Source organism: Dendropsophus ebraccatus, chromosome 2 (assembly GCF_027789765.1).
Source record: "Dendropsophus ebraccatus isolate aDenEbr1 chromosome 2, aDenEbr1.pat, whole genome shotgun sequence".
Classification (NCBI taxonomy): domain Eukaryota; kingdom Metazoa; phylum Chordata; class Amphibia; order Anura; family Hylidae; genus Dendropsophus; species Dendropsophus ebraccatus.
In genome coordinates this window covers 98,094,480-98,115,343 of record NC_091455.1, presented here as the reverse complement: position 1 = coordinate 98,115,343, position 20,864 = coordinate 98,094,480, and the positions used below count along the sequence as shown (strand labels likewise).

Here is a 20,864-nt window from a genome sequence, read left to right as displayed (position 1 = left end):
CCCGGCTGCACGTGTCAGCCGGGATCAGCGCCGTTCAGAGCGGGGTCCCGGCGGGACCCCACTCTGAACACCCCCCGCGGCGCCATGACGTATTAGATACGTCATGGGTCGCTAAGAAGCTAAAATCGCTCTATTCCCAGACTTATAGCGCTTTTATCCTTTGGTCTATGGGGCTGTGTGAGGTGTCATTTTTTGCGCCATGATGTTTACTTTCTATCAGTACCTTGATTGCGCATATATGACTTTGATCGCTTTTTATTAAAATTGTTATGGATTTGATGCGACCAAAAATGCGCAATTTTGCACTTTGGGATTTTTTTGCGCTTACGCCATTTACCGTGCAAGATCAGGAATGTGATAAATTAATAGTTCGGGCGATTACGCACGCAGCGATACCAAACATGTTTGTTTATTTATTTACTTTTATTAATAACCTGGGAAAAAGGGGGTGATTCAGACTTTTATTAGGGGAGGGAGCTTTTTATTGATAACAACACTTTTTTTTTTTTTTACTTTTACACTTATACTAGAAGCCCCCCTGGGGGACTTCTAGTATAAGTGCACTGATCTCTCATAGAGATCTCTGCACTTATACTAGAAGCCCCCCTGGGGGACTTCTAGTATAAGTGCACTGATCTCTCATAGAGAGATAGGCTGCTGCAGCCGGAAGTAAATGAGTGCCGAGACGGGGATGGCGCCATCTTGGAGTGGTCCCCGGCCGGCTTCAGTAACGGAGATCGCTCCTCCTGGACAACGTACCAGAGGAGCGATCTCCCCACTAGACACCAGGGATGACGCTGCAAACGGTAATCGGATGCAGCTGTCAACTTTGACAGCTGCATCCGATTACTGTATTAGCGGGCACGGTCCGATCACCTGCGGTCCCGGGCTACAAGCGGCACCTGGGCCGCCGCGGTTCAGAGCGCGGCCCCGCTCTAAACGTCCTTAACGACCGCAGGGCATAAATATACACCCGCGGTCATTAAGGGGTTTAAATAACGGAAATTATTTGCCAAGAAATTACGGCCATCCACTCAATTTCAATAGTGTGTGCACATAGCCTTTCTGTGTTTTCAGTCCTCTCCTGGTTTTGGTAGCAAAATACTGAGTAGAAACATAGCCTTAGGGTAGCTTCACACACACCATATCGCAGCGGATTTTCTGCTGCAGATCCGCAGCTGATTCGATCTAAATAACTGAACACAGCATCAAATCTGCACCTGCGGATCTGCTGTGGATCCGGTGTGTGTGAAGGCACACAGAAAGCAAACTGCTGTTCTGTGAGTTTCCAGAAAACAACAATAAGGGTCGGTTGAGCGAATGGGTGAGCGCGCGCCTGTCCGCTGCCGTCGCTCTCCGCTCGAGGAATGAACATGTTCATTCTTTGAGCGGAGAGGAGAGGGAGTGGACAGGCGCGCGCTCTTATTGTTGTTTTCTGGAAACTCACAGAACAGCAGTTTGTTTCCTATGGGGCAGTTGGCAGTTAGGACATTGGCCCAATAAGGATTAACATCACTGAATAGGACAAAATCTTGTGCAGACCTGTAGCAAGATTTTCTGCCATGAATCCTGAAGTAAAAATTATGTCCGATTTGCGATATGCAAGAATTAAACCATGTTATACAAAGTTATGCTGCCAATACCTGAAGACTTCTGGAATTTTTTTTATCTACTTGATTTATTATAATAATCTAAATATGTAGAAAAAATGAAATGTCCATTGTTAATGTTAATTAAAAAATAAATAAATATATATATATATAATATATATAATATATATATACATTTTTTTTTATTTTTTGTTTTCAGTTTTTTGATGAGGCACAGAGCACCCAAACTTACTTGACCAATCTTCAAGACACCATCAGAAAGAAATACCCATGTGATAAAGGCATGCCATTGGCACGTGTCCTGGAAATGATCAAAGACTTAGAGGTATTCTCATCTACTTTTCCATTTTATCATCAAGCAGGCACATATACTTGCTCTAACCAAATTGAAGTACAAATTCCAAAATAGGCCATTTCCACTTATTTGTTGTAGTCTGGTAAAATTCATATTATACTATGTCTTGTTAAACTTTCCAGATTATCAGATGCCAGATTAAATGAATTTCATTGTACATTCATATACTTAAACATTACTTAGTTAATGATTGAGTTTTTATCTACAGGATCCTATATGATTTTAGTTCTTTTGATTACTTTTGTGTTACAGAAAGAAAGAGACAAAATTAATGAATACAAACGACAGGTTCAAAACCTGGTCAATAAATCCAAGAAAATAGTACAGCTCAAACCAAGAAACCCAGACTACAAAAGAGACAAGCCGATCGTTCTTAAGGCTCTCTGTGACTACAAGCAGGACCAGGTACAATGTATAAAATGAATATAAAATACTTTGACAGTAGCTTTTAGTTATCATTGGGGAACAAGCATTTATATTTTGGAATCCCTTAAAGCATGAGTGATCAACCTGCGGCTTTTGCAAAACTACAAAAACTGATTCCTAAATTTTTTTTAAGGAAAACTGTGGAAGAAAGACGACCTCAATAATTTACATATATGAGAACTATACATAAATAATGTATGAAATTGTGATTTTCTTGACTTTCCCATGCAGAAAGTTATACACAAAGGAGATGAATGCATCTTGAAGAACAATTCTCAACGCAGCAAATGGAATGTGACTGGTCCTGGTGGGTTAGACATGGTGGTTCCGTCTGTCAGTTTAATCATCCCACCACCAAATCCAGGAGCCGTAGACTTCTCTTCCAAGTAAGCTATTACAGCATTTTTAAAAAACAACAGGCACCTACCTACGGCTCAAGCGCAGGGGTCTGCTGTTCCCCACTACGGTTCCCAGTCCCTTGGCAGATTCCTGGTATGAGCGGGGACCCTGGTTGTGATGTACCAGCCCTGCTCAGCTAGTCAGCGTCCGAGGTAGGACCTCTGCCGCTGTGTATTGGATTCCACTGACTGGTTGTGTATATTCTAATTTTATGGAATGCCCTGAAAATTGACAAAAAAAGTCCATATGACCATCTACGGTCACTTACCACTAAAAGAGATGTTTTTCTAAAATTTCAGAATAGAGCAGTTTTATGAGGCAATTTTGGCTCTCTGGAACCAACTTTATATCAATATGAAGAGCTTGGTGTCCTGGCACTACTGCATGCTTGACATAGAGAAAATCAGGGCTATGACTCTGGATAAGGTATGTGTTTTATACCACACATATACAGTGAATATTATATTTTAAATATTATATTACTAAATGAATGGCCTCTTATTACAGCTAAAGACCATGCGCCAAGAAGAGTACCAAAAGGTTGTTACAGATTTGGACATACATTATCAGGAGTTCATGAGAAACAGCCAGGGCTCGAACATGTTTGGCGATGAAGACAAAAGAAAAATGCACACTCGGTTTTCTGATGCTCAGAAGCATTATCAGACCCTGGTGGTGCAACTGCCTACCTACCAAACTAAGGAGACGTTTATGAAGACACGACCACCACCACAGTTAAATTCTAGTATGTACAGTTAAATTCTAGTATGTACATATATGCAAGTGCTCCAATAGCAATTTGTAACCTGTATTTCTTAACATATCTCTATCCTTACCATACACTGAAGTCACAGGGGCACACTTATCAAAGTCTGTCTAGCGCAAGCTTGAAAAAAGGCCCAGATTTTGCTTGAGGATCCCCTGTGGGCACTTTTTTTTTGTTTGTTAAACTGTGCCATATGGGCGGTAAGGGGGCACGACATTGCATGCAGAGAGGCATGTCCTCCCTGTGTGCAATATTTATCAAATGTTCTGCTCAGAATAGGGAAAAATCTGGCTAAAAAACTATGCCAGCTTCAAGTTGGCGTAGATTTTTACGCCTGCTGCACAGGCCTCTTGATAAATCCAGTGTCAGGGAAAATTTTAAAGAGTATGTACCACCAGGTATATCCTCTTTAATCTGAACCCACGATTCGAACATCGCCATCATGGGGAAGCGGCCCGATTCCCATGCATGGCGCCGCTTGATGCACCGGATCCGGCCGGTGCTCAAGCACTGGAGGTAGGCCGGCCCGCCCCCAGTGGGAGGGAATTCCCTCCCCTGTATGATGCGGCTCCATTCATTCTATTCATTTATTCTAGAGATGGGGGAGGGACTTGATAATTATGCCCCATAGTGTTAAATTAAAAGCTTTGGTATGATTTAGAGTGTAGGGTAGCATGGTGGCACAGAAATGGTTTGACGCTAATATTACTGAGCCTAGTTCAATGCAGTCTTTTATGCATGTAAGTCCTGCAGTTATGCATGTATGTCCTGTAGTTAGGCTAAAGCTATGTTCCCACACAGTAAAATAACGAGAAAATGCATCTGTTAATTTTGAAGTAAAAATGTGACCATATTTTCAGTGTAATAATGTGCCCCATTGAAGTCAATCGGAAATTGGCCAGCAGTGCACACACAGCATAGAACAGTGCTTCTTAATACCAGTCCTCATGGGCCACCAACAGGTCATGTCTTGAGGATTTCCCATACAAAGAACATCTGCGATAATGCCTGAGGCAGTGAGTATAATTATATCACCTGTGAAATACTAAGGAAATCCTCAAATCATGACCTGCTGGTGGGCCATGAGGATTATTTACCACCTGATTTAAAAAAAAAAACAAAAAAAAAAACTTCAGTTTTTTTTTTCTTTACTCATTTTTTTTTTTACTGTGTGTGAACATAGCTTAAATGTGTCATATTCCAAGTCTGCAACTTGTCTTAATAAAAATTATGTACATTTCTCTAATATTTGGATGTTATGGCCACTTGTATACTTATATATCTTTTTTTTTTTTTTCAGTTGAAAGAGTTGAAATTTTGCCACAAACTGCTCCAAATGTGAAAGGAAGCAGTATTTCCAATATTTCCAATATTTCTACTACTACTACTGTAGTTGACAATGATAGGCTGAAGCAAGAGAACTGGCTGTTGTTAGAACTACAAAAGATTCGCCAGCAAATGGAAATCCATGAGACTAGGCTTCTGCAGAGGAACGTCTATAATGTTGATCAAGATACATTCAGAGACTTCTCATACAGAATAAATGATATAGAGGTCAGTTCAATTCTTGGAGAAAACATTGCCCAACATACAATACTGGCTAGACCTAAAATGTTATCTGCGGAGCCCAGCCTGGCTCACAAGATCTTGACAAAGGATTTGTCTGATTGTTTTTAATTAAGGCACCTGATAATATAGGGATCTGGTCTGAGTTATTATATTTGGTCTGGTATGTGGTTTAATAATTTAGGGATCTGCTGTGAGGTAACATATCCGTTACCTCTGTTATATTATTCCTAAACCTGTAAGCCTAGTTGTAGGTTGGTTTTAAATGTTTTCTCTGCCTTTACGTGGAGCCCATAAATGTTCAAGCTTGGTGAGGGAAGGTCCAAATCTAAGACCCTGTTCACACAGAGCAAGAGCGGCGGAATTCCGCCAGCCACTGTGTCATAATGACACTCTATGGGAGGCTCGCGTGCCGTTTTGCTCACCGTCTCTCTGCGCTGAAGAATGAACATTTTCATTCTTCAGTGCCAAGAGATGCAGCGCGCAAGCCTCCCATAGAGTGTCATTATGACACAAAGGCTGGCGGCATTCGGCCGAGGAATTCCGCCGCTCTTGCTCTGTGTGATCGGGGCCTAAAGTGAGCAATTAAACTTTCCATTTCTAGTTATGCCTCTGCAAGTATTAACTTAAAGTGACACAGTCACCCCCTTTTTGCATTATGACATCTCTACACAGGTGTAAGAGCTAAATTGAGCAGTTTTCATATCTTATTTTATATCATACGTCATGGTGCTTGTTCCAGTAAAAAGTGATCTATAATCAACTGCAGATTGTGCTAAGTGGCCCGCCCCCTCCATGACGTCATCAGCTCATAGGCCCCGCCTCCTCGCCTACCATTGGAGAAGGCTGAACTAAAGGTCTAGGCTCCACCCCCTCTATGTCGGCCCATACCAATGGGTGTTGAGGGGCGGTGCCTATGTGGGGGTGGTACAACGAAGGAGCGGGGCTAACCGTGGCTGTGGGCGGGGCTAAGTGGCACTGATGTAAAGCCCCGCCCACTTAACACAATCGTTGATCACTTTTTACTGGAACAAGCACCATGACGTATGATATAAAATAAGGTATGAAAACTGGTAAATGTACCCATTACACCTGTATAGAGAAGTCAGAATGCACAAAAGGGGTTGACAGTGTCCCTTTAAATAGTCAAATGAGATGACTTATGACACTTGTCTCTTATACCTAAAGATATGATGTTTATATATGAAAACAAATGGAAATTGTTTGCGAGTTATGGAGGTGTCTTCCAGATTATTGTGTGCTTTGATGATAAGCAGGGCATTCTTATAGTTTTACAATTGGGCGTTTTGTGTGACACTTTCCTTTGCTTATCTTTGACAGTCCTTGAAGGGAGAAGGACAAAACTTATCTGCACAACTTAGCAAGATAAAAGACATGATTCTGAACTTAAAGGACTCCGACAAGTCTATGTATCTTCAGTCTGAGCTGAATGCCCTATCAAAGAAAATGGAAAATATTCACGGGTTTTCTGCAGATCACTTGGAAAGGTAGAATAAAATATATTTGTATTTCAGTTTTAAGAGCAGCCAAATAACCTTCTTTGACCTGAAAATAAGGTTGCCATAAAAAAAAAACCATAATTATACTACATACTTATTTTATATACAAGCATCCTCTAAAGCAGTGCTTCACAAACTTTTTCTACTGGAGCCTCACCCAACAGACCAAGGCAATGCCTGGGCCTCATCACACTGACCAAGAGGATGCCTGGGCCTCACTATCTGTGGTGAAAGTCCATTTAAAAGCTCTAAATAATGCTAGGGCTACCTTTCATCCGTCTCCCAAGCTCTATATGCTAATAAAGCAAGTACAAAATAAATTAATAATGTTGCTAAAATGGAGATTATTGCAAACAGCAAAAGGACTGTGCAGATCATAGTTACTTTTGTGAAAACTGCCTGCCCAGCTGGGCATCACCAACAACTAGGGGGCGCCTCACTGGTGAGGCCCGCCTCACAGTTTGAGAAGCACTGCTCTAAAGGTTGCAGGTAATATACAAGATTCTACAAATCTGGCATTTGATGGTCTGTAAACACTGTGATAGATTTAGATCTATACCAGAGTATTTCAAATTTTTAGGATAGTCCAACATTTGAGTCAGATTGCAGGTCAACATCTTGCAGCACCCATTGACTCATGGAGTGCTTACTAATTCCTGATAATTCAGCACCCAGATGATCCCAAAGATGCTAGATTACTGAAATTTTACAATAATAATAATAATAATAATAATAATAATAATAATAATAATAATAATAATAATAATAATTATTATTATTATTATCAATAACATTATACAGCATATGGGCAGTTTTGCTTTTTAGGCAGGTTTTATCTACTATATTCCTCCTTATTATATTCCATTATGTGCCCTATAGACTCCACTCATTGAAGATCCTACTGCAGAGCATTCTTCATATAGAAGATCTGATAAAGGTTTATGAAGCTCGACTGACAGAAGAAGAAACTATTTCCCTTGATCCAGCAAAAGTTGAAGCATATAGAAATGCATTAAAGGTAAGGAAAGTGCCAGCACAACACACTAAATATCCCTCAATGTAAGTCTCCATTTTTTTCAGAGATATTTATACCGACACAGCTCCTGGTGGAGCGCAAGATGAGGTAGAGTACACAAATATTGCATGGGGTGCTCCTCACAAATTCTTTCTATGCGGCCTCAGAATTTCTGGACTCAAATTAAACCATATTGTTTTTTAATGTAACTATGAGAAATATTACATGCTCATTTCCTGATTCTGTTGTGGTACAGTCTTGATTCTGTACATTGTGTATTGGTAGTGTTGGGTTACTGCTTTGCATCTCCCATTAATTTAAAAGGGAACTGTGTTGAGGAAGCAACCCTAAGCCACCACTACACAATGTATACAGCTGAGGCTTTAAGCTCAGTTTACAGCCAGACACCAAGACTGTGCTGATCAGTTAGTACTTGAAGTCATAATGCTTGTCTTTTGCTCATTGGCTGCCAGTAGATCCAGAGCCTTTTCTCTAGAGCAGGCTGGTATTGTCATCAAATTATCAAGGTTATACACTGAAATTCAGTTAAGCAGTATTCCCTCAATCAGTGACTATTACTGTCTCATATCTGAATGGGGAAATAGGTATTGTGTGAAAAAAACAACATAATTGGGGTTCTAGTTACAAACTGCCAAACCGACACAAAAGCAACTAAACCTCGAATTTATATAAACATGAAAAAGTCTTTATTGTTTAAAAATACACATATAGACACAAGGAAAAAAGCAATGAATCACTACTGGAGGAGATATTAAAAGAAACAACGACAACGAACATACAAGCAGGGGGTAATGCAGGTGGACCACAAAAGGTGTAATGTAAATAAAGGTAGAAATAATGCCCTATCTACTGAAATCAGAGGAACATACACCTATGTGTTAAATCACAAAAGTAGTAAATATAAGTGTAAAGTACCAAAATAGTAAAGGTATATTACCAAAGCAAAAAGTGGAGTAAAATGTCCACCGGCAGCCCCCACCCCGACGTACGTTTCGGCTATGCCTTCTTCAAAAGGGACCCCTTTGGTAATATACCTTTACTATTTTGGTACTTTACACTTATATTTACTACTATTGTGATTTATTACATAGGTGTATGTTCCTCTGATTTCGGTAGATAGGGCATTATTTCTACCTTTATTTACATTACACCTTTTGTGGTCCACCTGCATTACCCCCTGCTTGTATGTTCGTTGTCGTTGTTTCTTTTAATATCTTCTCCAGTAGTGATTCATTGCTTTTTTTCCTGCTCCTTGTGTCTATATGTGTATTTTTAAACAATAAAGACTTTTTTCATGTTGATATAAGTTCGAGGTTCAGTTGTTTTTGTGTCGGTTTGTCAAATTATCAAGGTTGTCTGATGAAGAAGACCAAGCATAAGATTTACCGTTGTCTGTTTGTAATATTATACAGTCTTCCCTTCATAATAACTATTATCAAATTTTAGAAAATGAAAGCTGAGCTAGAACAGAAGAAATCACAGCTGATATCTCTGGATACAGATCTAAAGAAGACTTTGCAGATAAATGACCGGGTTCTCCAAGCTTATCCATATTGTGAAGTAGACCTCTCCAAATTCTCTGACAAAGCCAACCAACTGACTGAGCGCTGGCACAGGATAGAAAAAGAAATTGATGACAGGTAAATTTGGTGTTACCTGCATAATAATTCTGAAAACAGTGGCCAATACAATGCATTGAGTACAAGGTTTTAAACACAGAATGAGGGTGACTTCCTGGGTATGTATAAGTATGACATTGGAATGTGCATGTGTGCTACCTAATGTCAGTGACTAACAAACACTAAATGGTGCTGAACAAAGTGGGGTTACCTGGTTGTATGAACAATACAAAAATGCACAAAGGGCCACTGAGTCCACTAGAACCAGGATTTACCCCACATGTATAAAACATAACTTTTAATCAAATAATATAATAGAAAGCGTGAGGTTATGTTATGTTAGTTGCAGACTAAGAAGTAATGTAAGCTAAGGGCTGCAGTATGTATTAAAATCAACAGAACACTGCCTCCAGAACTAGTTTCCCTCTGACATGAGCGTCCTCTGGTGTAAGGTGAATGGCTGTTTGCCTTACACCTGAGGACGTTCATGTCAGAGCAGTGCAATATATAGGGCTGTCAGTTAGGTGTTTTTAACTTCAGGCTTTCTATTAAATTATTTGATTAAAAGTTACATTTTATACATTCATGTGGGGTAAATCCTGGTTCTAGTGGGCTCAGTGGCCCTTTGTGCCTTTTTGTATTCTACCTAATATCAGAGGACTACGGTAACCTGTAAATGGATGAACTGTAAGAGTCCCCTTCTGCTAAAGTGTACTATGTTTTACGCTATTAATTACTTTGGTGTTTGTATGAAATAGTAATGGTTATTACTCTATTGTTTCGGACAATTGTTTCAGATAAATTCCGGGATCACGTCCCAGAATCCCCCTGTAATGCTGTGATTGGTGATTGGCTGGTCAGAACTGACCAGGCCACTATACACACAGAGTTTAGACATCCCAGGCATGTAGACTAGGAGCTGACAAATCAGCTTCAATAGTGCTGTCATTCCCATGTTGGTTAATGACCTAGAACCTCCTGTTTGCAGTAGCTGCAACTGTTCAAGCAGATTAACCCGCCCCCCCCAAAAGTGAGAAAAACAATCAAGCTATGTACCACTTAGAGACTGAAACCTACAAGAGTGTTGTGTCTCAATGTGCTAAGAAAAATAGTTATTTGCTTGCACCAACACCTGACACTCCAGAGGAGTAATATCACACCCATTACAAACAATAAGAATAGTATGGAAAATGAATGACTGTAATAAGCAAACATCTTATATGCTGGGCGGAGTGCTGTTTACATAAATATGCTGTATGTCTTTTAACAATGATTCCTTATTTTAGATCTTGGGAGCTTGAGAAGCAAGGAAAACAGCTGGGTAATTATAGAGAGATGTATCAGTCCCTCAGCAAGTGGATCGGCGAGACCAAACAGAAGCTAGATATCTTAGAGTCTGCAAAACTCTCAGATGCTCATACTGTTGCAAGATACCTAAATGACCAAAAGGTGGGTAAATCTACAATGAAGATGGTTTTCCTGATTTTGATTTAGGCCTAATTTAAATATGAACACAGGGCTGTATTATAAGGCTAGGTTTATGGGTTAAACAAAAGTTGATCTGTTAGAGCAGCGCTTACTAAGGGCCAGTTCGCACTGAGCAAAATTGTCAGAATCCCGCTGTGCTCAGTGTGCTGCTGTAAGTGAATGGAAAGGGCCCACACTCGTCCACTGCCGTCGCTCTCCGCACAAAGAACTAACATGTTAGTTCTTTGAGCGGAGAGGGAGCGGACGAGCGCGCGCCCTCTCCATTCACTTACAGCAGCACACTGAGCAAGGCGGGATTCCGCCGCGGAATTTCGACGATCTTGCTCAGTGTGAACTGGCCCTTACAGAGCCTATTACACAGCTTGATGATCGTGTGGCAAGGGCTGGGCAGACATTGTTAGCAATGTCTGTGAAGCCCTTGTTTTTAGGTGTACTCAACCACACTATATAAAAATAATAAAGATGATACTTACCTCTCTACTCTCCCCCGGTGTCATTCTGCCTTTTTCCTGCTAATCACAGCTGCCGCTCACACTTTTGAACACGTATCTGCATTGACAGCCTGCTTAGCAAATCACTGGCCGAGACGGGACAGCACCGCAACCAATGATTGGCTGAGCTGTCTGCCACTGCTGAGACAGGTTCAGCAGTGTCAATGGGGGATCCCATAGACAAGCCAGGAGGACACCAGGGGAGCGTGGGAAGGTAAGTATAATTTATTTATTATTTTTTATATACCTTTCATTAGTTGTTGGGCGTGCATTACCTTTTAAAAGGAGCAATGCATGGTCGATGATTTTTAAACTTGTTGAAAGACAACGATCAGGCAATGATCTGCTCCTTGGCTAATCGTTGCCGATATTACATGGAGCGATAGCTGCCTGAATCGCTCAGTGTAATAGGGCCCTAACTAGATATGCTTGACATCCTTGCCAATGGCGTAAAGCCCTGTTTTCTAGTATCTGCCTCTCTATTTTGCTTCCTACCATTCTTCAAAACTACTTAGCAAAAATATACATGGTGTCCATTCATTATTTTATACATGCATCTATCAATGTTTCCTCTTATTAGCGTCTTTGACCAAAATATATTAATTTCACATATTATTAGTACCAGAATTCAAAGTTTCCTTTGCTTCATAGAATATGAATGTTGAAATACAAGGCAAAAGAGAAAAGGTAGAAGAGGTGATGAAGACTGCAGACCAATGTGCATCATCTATAAAGGTAAGGGAATCAGTCCAGAATGATCATAGGAGTTTAATCACCCTAAGGACGGATATTCATGAGCATAAGAGTATACGTTTGTAACACAGATCCAAAATATGGGTGTATTACTAATAAAATGCCATCTGTGTGTCATCAGTATTGCTTCAGTATTGCAACTGTATTTCTGTACAGTAAATGGACTGTCTTTATAAATTTAAATTACACCTTTAAAAAAACTAATGAAATTACTGATGAAATACAGAAGCTATATGAATCCAATACTGATGCATCCATAGTTTAATCCCATTTCGCAGACTTCAATGGGCCTATGAAAGTAGCACAAGCTGCGTATTTAAAATGTCTGTAAGGATGGACCTATGGTAATACATATGAGTGTAAACCATCATGACCTTACAGTTTTACATAGGAACACAGAATGTAAACAGTTTCCTCCCTCCCCCCCATATAGCTGTTATACACCAGACCTATTTAAATCAGTTTAATAATATTGATACATCTCTATAATAGAAGTTTCATTAGAAAATGGAAAACACTAGTAAAAAATGTCATCGGCTGGCATGAAAAACATTACAGCATACCATATATGAGGAGATTGAAACTAATACTAATAATGTTTTTATTCTTATTTAGGATTATGAGCTCCAGCTGGCATCATACAGTTCTGGACTGGAAACCTTACTTAACATCCCAATAAAACGAACAGTAGTTCAATCCCCAGCAGTCGTTGTCTTGCAAGAGGTTGGTAGTGCATTTTTGTTTTTCTTCATGTCTGTTCTCAAGTCCAGATTTCTTAAGCTTAAATTGGAAGTGCTGCCAGTACTGGTTATCAAATGATACAACTTATATGTTGACGCTTTAAAAGCACAGGAAAAAAAAATATTAAGAACAAAAGATTGGAAATTTGTATGTAATGACAACAAAATCTGAATCCAGTATCATTATTTCTATCGATTGATGGCTGTGGGACTGATATTAGGTTGTATTGTGATAGTGAAGTAGGAGCGAATTGCAAATGATATTATTGCATGTTATAATGTCTTATAATGCATGTAGGAGTGATCAAGTTTGTAGCACTCATTAAGATATCCTCAAGTATAACTTTATTTTCTTTTTAATCTTTAGGCTTCTGACATCCAAGCACGCTACATTGAGTTGCTAACTAGAGGAAATGATTTCTACAGACTTTTGCATGAAATGTCAAAGAGCATGGAAGATTTAAAGGTACTTTACCAAATGTAAATTTTACCCAAGCTTTCAACTTTCTACATCTTAAATAACTGTAGAGAATTTACTTTAAGGCATTCTTTAAGCCTGTTTTTTTTTTACACCAAGTTTAACTGTCTGCATATATATGTTATTTGTAAAGTTATGCTTATTATTGCAAATTCTCTTTTATAGATGTGCCGAGATCTGATATAGTAACACATATACATATGTGCTCTTAGATAATTACATATTTAAAATGTATGCAGTTGCAAAGAATTGCTGACCTAGAAAAATAACTTGAATGTCCAAATTCCATGATTACAAATTGACACTTTTTAAAATTTGCTTTTAACAGATGAAAAACACTAGGATTGAGCTACTTGAAGAAGAACTGCGCCTTGCCAGAGATGCAAATTCAGATAATTCCCAGAAAAATAAATTTCTTGATCACAATCTGCAAAAGTTTCAGATGGAATGCACAGAATACAAATCAAAACTCCTCTCTCTGGAAGATATGAAGAGAAAGGCAGAAATGGAAGGGTCTTCAGCAAAACAGAACCTTGAGAAGTGCTATAGTCAAATAACTGAGCTTAATGAAAAGATAACCAGACTCACATATGAGATTGATGATGAGAAAAGGAGGAGAAAAGCACTGGAGGATAGATGTGAAGTCCAGAAGAATGAATTTGACCAAGTTCATCAAAAGAGGCAAAACGAATTTGACATAATCAACCGTCAAAAAATTGAAACTGACAAGCTTATTAAGGAGAAGGAATATGAGATAGAGAGGCTAAGAGTTCTTCTGCAGGACGAGGCCCAGAGGAAGCGGGACTATGAGAATGAGCTGTCAAAGGTAAGGAAGCAGTATAGTGACGAAATCAGTAGTTTGAGGAACAAGTATGAATCTGAAATAAACATTACGAAGACAACAATCCAGCAAATAACCGTTCAGAAGGAAGAAGACACATATGAATTAAGAGCCCAACTTGAGAAATTAGCAAGAGAGAATAGAGATCTTACCCAAGAAATCACCCGACTCAATGAGACCATTGTCCAAACAAATGAACAGCGGAGGAGGGCAGAAGATGATGCTCTTCAGCAGAGAGCCTCAGGGTCTGACCTCACTCAACGTAAGCAGCAATTAGAAAAGGAATTACAAAGGGTTATTAGCAATCACTCAGAAGAAGTTGCAAGATATAAGTTATCGTTAGAAGAAGCCAGTAGGACAATTCAGGATAGAAACAGTGAGATTGACAAGATGAAGTACCAACTTCAAGAGGAGGCTGCACGCCAGAGACAATATGAAAACGAGCTTGTAAAGGTAAGAAACAATTATGACGATCAGCTTATAAGTTTAAGAAACAAGTATGAGACAGAAATTAATATTACAAAAACCACCATCCACGAATTAAGTATTCAAAAAGAAGATAACATCACTGGATTAAACCAACAGATAGATAATCTAACAAGGGAGAAACGAGACTTGATGGCAGAGGTGAACAGGCTGAAGACCTCTCTGACACAAATGACAAATAATTTTAAAAAAACAGAGGACGATGTTCACCAGCAGAAATCATTTACAACAGAGCTCACTCAAAGGAAGCAACAACTCGAGATTGAACTGAGGCAACTTACCATGCAAAAATCTGAGGAGGAGCAAAGAAATAAAAAAGCCCTAGACGATGCTGCCAAAACAATTCAGGAACGCAATAAGGAAATTGAAAGACTGAAAAAGGTTATTGAGATTGAAACAGAGCAAAGGAAAAAACTTGAAGAAGAGCATGTCAAAGTACAAAGGACCCACTTTGACCTACAGAAAGCCAACAATTCTGCCACAGAGACCATAAGCAAGTTAAGGATTCAGGAGCAAGAATTAATAAGGCTTAAATCAGACTATGAAAAACTGTCAGTAGAAAAACAAGGGCGAGAAAATGAAATAAGCAGACTTCAAGTCAATCTTAAAGAGTTACAGACACAAAAATATAAACTTGAGGAAGAGATAAACAGGCAAAAAAGAATTGCTACAGATGAACATGCAAAAAATAAAAAGTTAGAAGAAGAGTTAGAGGCTCTTAGAAGAACTAATAGTGAACAGTTGAAAAAGATTACAACTCTAACACAACAAGTAGAACAAATTACAATAATCAAAAGGCAAACAGAAGATGACTTAAGACAACAGAGAGAGTCTTTAGATGGTCAGCTCAGAGACCAGCAGAGAAATATTGATGAGCTGAGTAAACTTGTAGCTGAAGTGGAAAGCCTACGTCGCCAGTTACACGTAGAACAAGAAAACTTAAGGCAGGCTCATATAAGAAACGAGCACCTGCAGAAAACAATTGAAGAGCGAAACAGAAGCCTAAATGAAAGTAAAATAGAGATAGAAAGGCTGCAGTCAATAACAGAAAATCTGACTAAAGAGCATTTGAGGTTGGAAGAAGAGCTGCGTTATGTTAGACTGGAATATGAGGAAGTGAAGAAGTGCAAAAATGAAGTGGATGGTGAAAAAAATGCAACTATTACAGAGCTAAAGAACCAGCTGCAAATCAGCAACAAGCGATCTTTGGAGCTACAGGGCCTAATAAATGAATTGCAGAAAGAGAGGCAAAATTTGAGACAGGAAATTGAAAAATTCCAAAAGCAAGCACTAGAGGTACTCACATAAATTTCCTTTTAATATGTTTTCTGTCCCGTAATTTAATCGTTCAGTGACCTAACACATGTAATTAACTTCTAGTAACACTTTAATTGGATTCATAATTTCCAGAATAGGGGGATTTCTTACTTGAGAAAACCTAACTTTTGGGTTTTCCTACTATGTAGAAAGTGGGCATCAACTTGTTCTGGAAGCTTCATACACAAAGTTTAGTTTAAATAGCTTTCCAATTAGGATCAATTTGATTATTTTTAATGACAAAAAGCACTTAAACTATATAATTAATTACTAACATTAACTAATGAGTACCCGATATAAAGTTAAATCCCAAATAAAACCTAATATTATAATATAATATTTAATGCAGGGACAGTTGCATTTAGATATGCTGAGCACTTATTCTATTCTTATTTTATTTAGGCATGGCAGCTATTAGCTTTTATATATGCATGTATTTATTATATTAATATTAAAGAGAACAAAAATATTAAAAATGTATTTAGTAAGCAATATGTGCACTTATTTAATCTACAATATTGAAGCAACTAATAAAACCTTTTCTGTAACTTCTAATATGACCAAGTCTATAAAAACTGTCAATCTTATTAAACTTTTCTCTTTGTGTACGTTGTGATTTTATTTGATCTATTAAGTCTTCACTAACTTTGTGTTCATGTTCTAATCACATGTATTACCTGTCTCAAATGTCAGTTAATCAGAGTATGTTCTTATTAAATTTGCCTTTCAGTATGTAAACTTTTTATTGTTTTTGTCTGTTTCCGTTTTTAGACCAATTTTAGAAAAAATAATCAGTAACAAAATCTCCTCTAGCCTGTAATGACCAAATGTAGCCATGTTCTTACTCTATAATTACACTAATGCAGCTCATTCGAGTGGTATGGGATTATAGCCAACTATATAGTTTGTACTTCATTATATAATTAAATATTTTATCACATCTAAATGAAGCTGATACTAGTATTAGTTTAAGTGTGATTAAATTTTTCAGGGTGAATTAGGCGGATTATGACAATAAACAATCTTTTCTTTGTATTTCTATCTTTGTTGTAGGCCACTAGTAAGATACAGGATTCTAGTATGAAATGCTCTGAAATAGTTCAAGAAAAAGAAAGTCTTTTAATGAAAATAAAACTTTTGGAACAAGACAGAACAAGGTTGCAACGTCTTGAGGATGAACTAAGCCGTGCAAAGGCCACATTAGATGCAGAAACACGCAATAAGCAACGGCTGGAAGAGGAGAAACAGCAAATTCGAAATGACCTTAATCAGTGGAGGACCCAATACACCCGCAAGGAGGAAGATGTGAAGAGGATCGAAAGTGATTGGGAGAGAAGTGAACGAGAAAAGGTTTCATACAAAACTGAAATTGAAAGATTGCAAGCAGAGATTAGGTCTATTGAAGAGCGATACAGGCGGAAAATAGAGGAGACACAGCGAATGACTCAGGTAGATTTTGAAAATCAACGCCTTGCTCTAGAAAGAGAACTGGACAATCTTAGGAGACGACCCATATCATCAAGTAAGCAGATTCAAACTGAGGAAGACATGTCAATCGATGCATCCAAGTTCATTTTTGATGGTCTGAGGAAAAAAGTTACAGCACATCAACTTCTGGAATGCCAAGTAATAACAAAGTCTACATATGAAAAATTAATAAAAGGCCAGAGAACACTGGAAGAAGTCGCCGCTGAAATTGAACCCTTCTTGAAAGGTGCTGGTGCAATTGCTGGAGTGTCGGTAACACCTAAAGAAAAATATTCATTTGTGGAAGCAAAGAGAAAGAAACTAATCTCACCTGAGAGCACAGTCATGCTTCTAGAAGCCCAAGCTGCAACAGGAGGAATATTAGACATACAAAGGAACGAAAAGCTATCAGTAGACAATGCTGTAGCTAGAGACCTCATCGATTTTCCAGACAGAGAGGCCATTTATACTGCAGAAAAAGCTGTCACAGGCTTTAAAGACCCTTTCTCAGGAAAAATTGTATCCCTTGCAGAAGCTATCAAGAAAAATTTGGTTAGTCGAGAAGTTGGCTTGCGACTTTTAGAAGCTCAAGTGGCTGCAGGAGGAATAGTCGACCCAGTAAACAGTGTCTTTGTGCCAATTGATGTTGCATTATCACGTGGCTTGATTGATCGCGATATACAAAGATCTCTCAATGACCCCAATGAAGAAGGAAAGTTTTACATAGAACCAGTCACTAAGAAGAATGTCAGTTATGCACAGCTTAGGCAAAAATGCAGAGTTGAACCTCACACTGGACTACTTTTGCTCCCAGTAATGAAGAAAAGCCTTTCATTCCAAGGTATTAGACATCAAGTACCTTTGACAGAGTTAGTAGAGTCAGGCATTATTCGCTCTTCTACAGTAGATCAACTAGAATCTGGGCAGATTTCTGTAGAAGAAGTCAGTGAAAGAATTAAAGATTTTCTGCAGGGATCCAGTTGTATTGCTGGTATCTACAATGAAGCTACAAAAGAAAAACTAGGAATCTATGATGCAATGAAAAAAGGATTGCTTAGACCTGGAACCACATTGGAACTACTGGAAGCACAAGCAGCAACAGGGTTCATAGTAGATCCCGTAAATAATCTAAGACTTACAGTGGAAGAAGCTTACAGAAGAGGACTTGTTGGAATTGAATTTAAAGAAAAACTATTGTCTGCAGAAAGAGCTGTAACTGGCTACAAAGACCCAGAAACTGGAAACATTATTTCCCTATTTCAGGCTATGAACAAGGAGCTTATTGAAAAGGGACATGGTATCCGCTTGCTGGAAGCTCAGATTGCAACTGGTGGAATTATTGATCCAAAAGCTAGTCATCGTTTACCAGTTGATGTTGCATATAAACGTGGATATTTTAACAAAGAATTGAATGACATCCTTTCAGATCCTACTGATGACACCAAAGGCTTTTTTGATCCCAACACAGAAGAAAATCTGACATACTTGCAACTAAAAGAAAGGTGCATTGTTGATGAGAAAACCAATCTTTGTCTACTGCCTTTAAAAGAAAAGAAAAAGTTAGTCCAGGCATCCCAAAAGAAAACCTCAAGAAAACGCAGAGTGGTAATAGTTGACCCAGATACCAACCGGGAAATGACTGTACAAGAAGCTTATAGCAAGAATCTTATTGATTATGAGACATATCTTGAGCTTTCAGAGCAAGAGTGTGAGTGGGAAGAAATAACTACTACAGGTTCAGATGGCTCAACCAGAGTTGTGCTTGTTGACCGCAAGACAGGCAACCAGTATGATGTCCAAGAAGCAATAGATTTGAACATAATAAGCAAAAGCAACTTTGAACAATACCGTGCTGGTACTTTAAGCCTTACTCAATTTGCAGATATGATCTCCAACAAAAACCTAAGTGATGATGTACTAACTACTTCACGACAAGATTCCCTGTCCTCTCCGAGGTTTCGAACAAGCTCTTGGTCTAAAAGTGGCTCATTTTCAGACTCCTTAGAAGAAACCAGTCCTATTGCAGCTATATTTGATACAGAAAATTTAGAGAAAATCTCAATTTCAGAAGGCATTAAGCGTGGTATTGTTGATACAATTACTGGACAACGTTTACTTGAAGCACAGGCATGTACAGGTGGCATTATACACCCAACGTCTGGTCAAAGAGTTCCTCTGCAAGATGCCGTAAACCAAGGCTTAATAGATTCGGATATGTCAGCCAGGCTGAAGCAAGCTCAGAAAGCATATTCTGGTTTTGATGGAGTTAGGGGGCAGAAAAAGTTATCTGCTGCTGAAGCCATGAAGGTAAACTGGCTGCCATATGAAGCTGGGCAACGTTTCCTTGAGTTTCAGTACCTAACAGGGGGCCTTATCGATCCAGAAACACAATCCAGAATAACAACAGAAGAAGCTATACGGAAAGGTATCATTGATGGTCGTGCTGCTCAGAAACTGCGAGACGTCAGCAACTACCCCAAAATTCTGACCTGTCCAAAAACTAAACTGAAAATCTCCTATAAAGAAGCAGTGGATCGTTCAATGGTTGAAGATGTAACAGGCCTAAGAATGCTAGAAGCAGCTTCAGTATCTTCTAAAGGAATAAGTAGCCCATACAACGTATCTTCAGCACCTGGATCCCGTTCAGGATCTCGTTCAGGTTCCCGCAGTGGGTCCCGGCGAGGAAGTTTTGATGCTTCATCATCCTCTTCATACAGTTATTCATTCCAGTCTGTTAGTAGTACTTTTGGAAACTAATCGGTAATGGGTTTGACTATCTAATGGTGTAGACTATACTGGTTTTTGTCTTTATAACATTTGGTTAAACTTGCTTCATATTTCTCATTGGAAATGTTATAAAATATGCACTGAAAAACAAACTTTTAATCTTTTTGTTATGAGGGGCATAATGATTTTGTGACGCTCTTTCTTACTGAAATGGTTAAAGAAAGTGTTTTATGTATTTAGCAATGTGTATGGGTAACACATTATTTGTAATGTAGTTTACATTTTCTGTGCCTTTTTTTTCTACAAATTATCCAGTTAAGAGAGTTGGTGAATGCTTTCTAGCTATATTCTTTTATTTTTGCATCTTGAATTTTAATGCAATTCTAAAAACATCAAAATAGCTAAGGTTCCAGTCTTGGATTTTTTTTAACATAGCTGATTTTATGCCATACCTGAAAACAACCATATGGTTTAAAGGAGTTAGCCTTTTTATATTTAACTCTGCTTGTTTGTTATATTGGCTGGCAATAAAGTTTAAAACATTTTAAGCGTTTCAGGGTTTTTGTTATTTTTTGTTGGTTTGGGTGAATGTTTGATAAAAAAAAATCATTGCCACTTCTATGCATAAATCTAATACCCTATAAAAGGAGCACCATTTGTGTAAATACATGCTCACAAAGTAAAATTTATTTCTGTAATGACAAGAAATTATAGAAAAACTTGTAAATACCAAAAACATACATCTTTTAATTTACAATCAAATCATCACAGATACTCTA

The 20,864-nt window shown here is 38.5% G+C and overlaps 1 protein-coding gene across 3 annotated transcripts in view; it reads left to right on the top strand.

Annotated features, from left to right (window-relative positions):
* DSP (desmoplakin) overlaps positions 1-20,633 on the top strand; it is a 60,903-nt gene extending 40,270 nt beyond the window's left edge. The window contains exons 10-24 of one of the 3 annotated variants that reach the window (XM_069958049.1): positions 1,810-1,935; positions 2,218-2,370; positions 2,623-2,777; positions 3,090-3,216; positions 3,298-3,535; positions 4,857-5,110; positions 6,464-6,630; positions 7,522-7,660; positions 9,125-9,318; positions 10,584-10,746; positions 11,928-12,011; positions 12,645-12,752; positions 13,137-13,235; positions 13,576-14,073; positions 16,945-20,633. In XM_069958049.1, coding sequence (XP_069814150.1) covers positions 1,810-1,935; positions 2,218-2,370; positions 2,623-2,777; positions 3,090-3,216; positions 3,298-3,535; positions 4,857-5,110; positions 6,464-6,630; positions 7,522-7,660; positions 9,125-9,318; positions 10,584-10,746; positions 11,928-12,011; positions 12,645-12,752; positions 13,137-13,235; positions 13,576-14,073; positions 16,945-20,115 — 5,676 coding nt within the window. In that variant the 3' untranslated portion in view covers positions 20,116-20,633. Of the gene's footprint in view, positions 1-1,809; positions 1,936-2,217; positions 2,371-2,622; positions 2,778-3,089; positions 3,217-3,297; positions 3,536-4,856; positions 5,111-6,463; positions 6,631-7,521; positions 7,661-9,124; positions 9,319-10,583; positions 10,747-11,927; positions 12,012-12,644; positions 12,753-13,136; positions 13,236-13,575; positions 15,871-16,944 lie in introns of all 3 variants that reach the window. The other 2 variants (XM_069958048.1, XM_069958047.1) reach the window with 2 other exon arrangements.
* The last annotated feature ends 231 nt before the right edge of the window (positions 20,634-20,864 follow it).